The sequence below is a fragment of the Ylistrum balloti genome, unplaced genomic scaffold (assembly GCF_031769215.1).
Source record: "Ylistrum balloti isolate Yb309-2 unplaced genomic scaffold, AGI_CSIRO_Ybal_v1 Utg372334, whole genome shotgun sequence".
Lineage (NCBI taxonomy): Eukaryota > Metazoa > Mollusca > Bivalvia > Pectinida > Pectinidae > Ylistrum > Ylistrum balloti.
Window position 1 is genome coordinate 21,558 of NW_026783072.1, and position 7,419 is coordinate 28,976.

Here is a 7,419-nt window from a genome sequence, read left to right on the forward strand (position 1 = left end):
TATCATGAATCTATCAGTAAATATACAGTGTATCATGAATCTATCAGTAAATATAACTGTTTACAGTGTATCATTGATCATTTTGTTAATATAACTGTTTACAGTGTATCATGAATCTATCAGTAAATATAACAGTTTACAGTGTATCATGAATCTTTCTGTTAATATAACAGTTTCCAGTGTATCATGAATCTTTCAGTAAATATAACAGTTTACAGTGTATCATGAATCTATCAGTAAATATAACTGTTTACAGTGTATCATTGATCTTTTTGTTAATATAACAGTTTACAGTGTATCATTGAACATTTTGTTAATATAACAGTTTACAGTGTATCATGAATCTATCTGTTAATATAACAGTTTCAGTGTATCATGTATCTATCAGTAAATATAACAGTTTACAGTGTATCATGTATCTATCAGTAAATATAACTGTTTACAGTGTATCATGAATCTATCAGTAAATATAACAGTTTCTAGTGTATCATGAATCTATCAGTAAATATAACAGTTTACAGTGTATCAGTGTATCTTTCTGTTAATATAACAGTTTCTAGTGCTTAAAGTTTCATTCTGTTATTCCTTTTGCTTTATATATGTGAGTTTCTGGTATATTACATGTATATACCTGATTTCAGTATATCATGATTATTGACTTAGATATATAATTACTGTATCTTTTGATAGGGATTGCTTTCATGATTCTTTCATACCATTAGAGAAAAAAGTTAAGATTCTAACATTTAGAAATTTACATAATGCACCCGTATGGATTTCACTAGTTATAGAACAATAAGACAAAATTATGCATTTAGCATTTTATAATTTCAGAAAACTTTCAAAATGTTTTATCCACAAATACTTGGGAAACAAAACTGATTTGGTCACATCACACCTGGTACTTGAATATAAATAAATAACACTGGGAATAGATAAATGATCTCATTCACTTGTAAAATCGGTTTCTGCATCGTTATTATAAATACATATCTGTAAATATTCTAAAATAAGGATTTTCTGATTTCTATTTATGTCAGCGAGGACAGCTTAGAGATTTGAAGTGGACTGAAGACCCTTACTGATAAGAAAGGCCTCCTGTGTGGGGTCACGTCCAAGGAAGTTCCGCAGCATGTCAGCAGCATCCTGGATAACAGAAAATATAGGGACTATAAACCTTGAACTTGTCTTCATCTTCTTATTACAAAAGTACAATACAATATTCTGTACATTAATAGAGTTGTCCATTTAAAAAAATTATTAGTGTCGAAAAACTATTTGTTAGTCTCTTAATATGTGATTAAGCAGTAGAGTTCTCAGTTTGAAGTCAAATCGCAAAAAACCTTTCACTTTTATACTGCAAGAAAAAGACAAAACAAAAAAAAAAAAAAAAAAAAAAAAACAAATGCAAAGACAAAAAAGGAGAATGATAAGCTAACCAACTAATCTATATATATTTGTAAAACATCTGATGTAGTTTACTGAAATTGATTAATCCAAACTATAGGAAAAGTATTTAAAACACATGTATCTATTTCCCGGATATTGGGACAACATCCTGCCCAAAGGGGACGACACCCAAAGTTTATACAAAATTCACTCTCCATAGCCCAAGAATGCTTCAGACCAAATATGGGCAAAATCTAACCATCCCTCTAGAAGGAGTAGGATTTTAAAGAATTTGCTCTACTTCCCCAACACCTTTCTGTCTCAAAGGGCAGAGACCAATCCATTATACAAAATTGATTCACCAAAGAATGTTTCACATTAAATTTGGGAAAATCCCAATCACTCCTACAGGAGAAGAAGGATTTTGAAGAATTTGCTCTCTTTCCCCAATTAGACTCTACTCCTGAAATCCCAGGGAGCTGAGGCCCACTGTTTATGGAAAACTGATCCCTCTTCATTCAAGAATGCTTTAGACCAAATTTTGGCAATATCCAATCATTACTGAAGGAACGTGGTATTTCATAGAATTTGCTCTATTTTCCCAATTTGGCTCTGGCCCTAGGGTCCAACAACCTCTGATAATACAAAACTGATTTCCCTTCACCCAAACTGATAGATTTTCCTCATTTCGCCCCATCCCTCAAACCCAGGAAGGCCGAGATCCATCATTTATATAAATGTATTTCCTCTTCCCCTAAGGATCCACTCTTTATACAAATCTTGTTATCTTCATCCAAGCATTCTTTAAACCAAAATTGGACAATATCCTGTAATTCCTTAAGAATAAGATTGCTTTTAAAGAAATTGATAGATTTTCCCTATTCTGCCCCCACCCAGGCCCAAGGGGGCCAAGATCCACCATTTAAAGAAATCATTTCCCTTTCCTCCAAAGATGCTTCAGATCTGATTTAATTAAAATCCACTCAGTCATTCATGACGGGTAGCGAAATATAGGAAAAATTGGCTGATAATGGACAGATGGATGATATACGCTGGATGCCATGGTATTCCTATCCCTACTGCTCACTTGTCCCTTTAGGTCAGGTGACCTAATATAATGTACAATGCACAGCTAGGGGACTTTGAGGAGCTTGCATACAAAATATGATAATAATCTACCTGGTAGTTTTCAAGCAACAGTAATAACGATATAGTGATAACAAAATGTAACAGTCAAATCAAAGATGGCAGCATATCTGTAAATTTTTTTTTCAATCAGTAATAAAATGGACAGTGCACACTTGGGGTTTTAGGGGAGTCTGCATATGAAATATAAGAATGATCTAACATGTAGTTTTCAAGAAAGAATGAGTACAAACTCTAATTTAGTATCTTGTCTGCCATACAAAGAAAGCAATGCATTATATTTCTGACCAGTCCAAAAATTTAACATACAAAACTATGGACAACGGAAGTTGACATATGAAACTGGAGAAAGATCCATCCAGTACTTCTCAAGAAATACTTATAATTTGAATTATTTATGGACTGACAAATGGAGAGACCACAGATGAAGGGCAATTTGAACGGCTCACCATCTGATGATGAATGGCTTAAAAATGACATGAAACATATGGTCCTTGTCAAGAGTTTAGTGATACGTCTATAATGCACATCCTTAAATAAAAAGGTTCAAACAAAATTAGCTTTTCTCTCAAGAAAAAAAACATCCTGAAGAAGTTAGTGATAAGTAAATGAAGAATAAACATTAGAGTAGGTATAATTCTATAATGACTTACAATGGAGCCACCAGGGCGTAGAATATATTTCTTGTAGTCACCTCCAACCTTGGGGCTCATGATACCCTCCTTCCTGAACCGTGAGTAGAACATATCCATGCAGAAAACCTCGCTCCACTGAAACAGATGTATCACACAACATATGTTTACCAGATTTATTGTGATCAGGAAATTGATTTATTTACAATAAAATCTGGGAATATCATGGTAGATTTTTAGATCCATGAGAAAGGCTGACAGAAATCTATATGCAGTATCTTATATTATCTTATATTTCATGATAAATATCATCGTCAGTGATGATACATACTTTACAAGTGACCAATCAGATTGGTTTTTCTATTCACTGCCTGGAAATCTGTCAATATTCCTATTCAGATACAAATGAAGCAAAGGTTGAATAATTGGTTATTTTGTTATTTTGTGAATCAGGAGGTTTACAAATAACAGAATTGGCAGGAATTTAATAAGAAGGTCTAAGTGGATGAATATCATGGACTTCCCTGTTCTCAAGTTCCATATTTACCATAAAATATTCTATTCAGAAATCTAGACATAAAATGCAGAAGAACCACAATTGCCATTTTGTCAAACCTTCATGTACATGGATGTTTCATACCAAGTATCCATAGTACTGAGCATCGTATCCCCATGCCAGATGACCAAATGAGGCAGCAATATTAGTTCCAGCTATTGACTCAATACCTAGAATTTCCTTGGAAAGACTGGCAAAAAATGTAGCTGTATCAGCCTGTAAATATATGTTTAAAAAAGTGGTAAACCTTGTCAGCATTCTACATTTAAACAGAAAATAGAAGACATGAACTACTGGTGTGTTTCAATAGGAGAAAAAAAATTGAAAAAGAGATGTCACAATTATGCTTTATCTTTATTTTTATTTTTATTTTATTTTTACATTATCAAGCTTATATCAATGTTTTTTACCGACCTCTGCCTGTGTATGAATAGTCTGGTCAAAGGTGCCGAACAAGATTCGGCGAAGGTTGAAAACACCTGTGTTAGCAATGCGACTTTGGAGGAGTTTGCCGAGCAGTTCCTCTGGAAGAGCACTGTTATCTTTGTAGTGAGAGGACATCCGGGACAATGGCTCCTTCTCCCAACACCAGTTCTCCAACATCTGAGATGGAGCTTCAACAAAGTCACGTTCCACGTGGGTACCACTGTAAAATACCAACGACCATGGTGTCATAAAAACAACACTACAAATGCGATTCTGAAGTTTTTTCGCAAAACAAACAATTCTAATTTCATGGAAATGCAGCTGAACACATATGAAGATAAAATTTATAGGACATAAACAATAAAACATATGCTACTATGATGCACAATGAATTATAGAAAGGAAAAAGGTGGATAGACAAGGGAACACTATAGCTAAGTCCAATGTTCCTGGGGCTTTAATATAACCTTTGACTGGCTTTCTCCACATAAAAAATCCAAATCTCTCCTTAGCATTTGATCCAGCATTGTGTCAATGTATCCTTTTTAATTCTATATCTTACCTGAACATTGCAAAGTCTGCCTTGGCACAGATCTGATGCATGACGTGACCAAACTCATGAAAGTAAGTCTGTACCTGTAAGGAATACAAATGATACAGCAGTCATGATCAAACGCCCACAAACACAGGAAATAGACACATTTTCACAGAATAGTGAAATTTTTACAGCTACATGTGCATTTTTTTCTTAATCATAAGTTAGTTGGTTGAATGTATTAATTGCAGACAATCTGTCAGTACTTACTATATCAATTAATTTCTACTAATTACATAAATGCCTCTGTTTCACATTCATCAAGCTTTCTCTCAGGTAGTATGTAAGACATTTAAAGAGAAAATTATTGTTGGACTTCAACAGGTTTGTATTATGAATACACAAAGTTAGTACATGTATACTATATAGGGCCTGTACAGCATGTATTGCTCATCTGGTTTTGTTCACCTAAATTAATGGAAAAGAAATTTTAGAGTTAACATCTATGTTCTTATTTGTCTCCACCCAGCTTCCCCAAGCAGGTCAGCCAAACCATCTAAATATAAGTCTCCTTCACCCAGGTATGTTGTAGACTAAATTTGGACTTAGTCATGCCATTGCTAAAGTAGAAGGATTTTAGAGCAGTTCCTCCATTTCCAATATTGGATCCTGCCTCTTCTGCTGCCTGAGTGTTGGCCATAGTTTAAATAGCATTGATTCCCCTTCAATCTAAGATACTTCAGATTGGGACAGAATCCTGACATTCCTACAGAAAAAGAGGGATTTCAAAAACATTTGGTAAATTTTCCCTGAAAGGTCACAGAGGGGTCAGACTCACTAGAAATAATTAAGTCCAACATCTCCCAATGATGCTTCTGACCAAAGGTGGTCAAAATCTACTCAGTCCTTGTGTTCTGAATAACACACTAATTCAACAGATAATTCTTAGTATACCTCGTCATGAGTTAGTAGAGAGGGTTTGTCTGCTGTGGGTTTGGTGAAGTTGGCCACCATTGCAGCTACGGACACCTGTCTCTCCCCATCTGACTGTACACATCCAGGCTATAGAAACAAGATTGTAGTCACTCCAAATAAAAATTATGTAAAAATGTTATCTAAAAGACATAACAGAAATCACAATTACAAAGCTACCTTAGTTTAGTTAAGTAATCAAACACAGAGGTCAAAATATACTTGGTTGAGATAGAATAAAGCAAGTACAAAAGTAGTACTGTACAATGTTACGCTGTTTGCAATGTACAACAGGAAAACTGGGCGAAATTTGCAACCATTCATCTGTGCACACAATGTTCAGTTTCATTGCACAGATGTGCACAGATGCGTAATTCTATCATAGCTTATATAAATTTAGAAATGACTTAACAATACATAAGGGATAGGGTTTATTTATTTTCTAGATGAGTACAGTAAAGTATATTTCCTAAATAAGCCACTTATTTAGAGGTCAGGCACATGTAAATCTATCAGGTACAGACTTAATAGTTAAATAAATTTGTAAAAATAGTTTGTTTACAAAGCATCACACATGACCAGTCTTAGTCACAGAAACGTAAACCATGAACAATCAGCATTTAAGGAAAACAAAACAATGATCTCGGAGTGATTTGCTGCTATTCTTCTCAATTTTTTGTTTCAAATCTTGTCCATTTATAACATTAGTGATAAAATCAAGTAATAACATGTTCAGCTAGAAAGACTTCAAACACTTTAACCTAAATGGTCATTTGAAATCACCTGGAATATCCAAAGCAGAAAAATGTAGCTTGCAAATTTTGGAACCTTACTAACTTGTCTCAAAAGCTGCTGGCTGCCTTTTAGAACACTGGATCACACTCAAGATGTACCAGGTAGGTTTTGAGAAAAAGTGATCACAATCATAAAAAATAGGCAAAATAATATCAACATGTTGACACAATCATAATCCAAACTCAAATTCTATAAACAAGGTCTACAAGAATGGGACCAACAGCAAACTGACAAGCATCAAACATTTCCAGCTTAATACTGCACAACGAAAAAATATTTTTCTCATTGAAATCACTATGACAACCGTAAAACTTCCCCATCATTTCATCAATCTGCATTTTTTGAAACCCCGTGTTACGTGTTTGTCAGCTGAAGACCTAAAAGACAAGATTCAAAATTGTACCAGTAGCCATCTTGAAGTTCAGATTATGCTCAAAACATTTGCATGCATAATAACGCATACTATACATGTTAAATAGAGTGGTAGCAATCACAAAATTCTTATGTCAAAATACAAATGGCTCATAGTACATTGAAAGTCTGATAATGGCAACCAAAAGTGGTATCATGCTTCAGCAAACAAAGCTGTGCCGAAGTGTTCTCTGTTTTGGTCAGTAACAGATAATTTTGTCATAGCTTGGCTGGAGCAATATAGTGATTTATCTTAGTATATTTATCCACTAAGTAAACTTAAATACCTGAAGTTCAAAACACGCTGCATGGCCATATTTCCCCTCTCTTGGGTAAAGATCAAGGTAAAAGTATCCCAACAGTTCTCTGGATTCATTACAGGTAACACTGTACTGTAATAACAAACAATGTATTCATTACAGGTAACGCTGTACTGTAATAACAAACAATGTATTCATTACAGGTAACGCTGTACTGTAATAACAAACAATGTATTCATTACAGGTAACGCTGTACTGTAATAACAAACAATGTATTCATTACAGGTAACGCTGTAC

The 7,419-nt window shown here is 34.2% G+C and overlaps 1 protein-coding gene across 1 annotated transcript; it reads right to left on the bottom strand.

Moving 5' to 3' along the window:
* Positions 1-538: 538 nt before the first annotated feature.
* LOC132564503 (thimet oligopeptidase-like) lies at positions 539-4,781 on the bottom strand. Its single transcript, XM_060229157.1, has 5 exons — positions 4,712-4,781; positions 4,138-4,369; positions 3,808-3,939; positions 3,189-3,305; positions 539-1,146 (listed from the first exon to the last, which is right to left on the bottom strand). The coding sequence occupies exons 1-5, from the start codon at positions 4,750-4,752 to the stop codon at positions 1,051-1,053; spliced, it is 618 nt and encodes a 205-aa protein (XP_060085140.1). The 5' UTR covers positions 4,753-4,781; the 3' UTR covers positions 539-1,050.
* Between the last annotated feature and the right edge of the window lie 2,638 nt (positions 4,782-7,419).

What these genes read in the sequence shown, in the direction of transcription:
- LOC132564503 (XM_060229157.1), bottom strand. Translation starts at nt 4,752, where the DNA reads ATGCATCAGATCTGTGCCAAGGCAGACTTTGCAATGTTCAG. An exon ending in CTCAGTACTATGGATACTTG is followed by an intron (nt 3,306 to 3,807) that starts GTATGAAACATC and finishes CATCTGTTTCAG; the next exon opens with TGGAGCGAGGTTTTCTGCAT. An exon ending in TACGCCCTGGTGGCTCCATT is followed by an intron (nt 1,147 to 3,188) that starts GTAAGTCATTAT and finishes TCTGTTATCCAG; the next exon opens with GATGCTGCTGACATGCTGCG.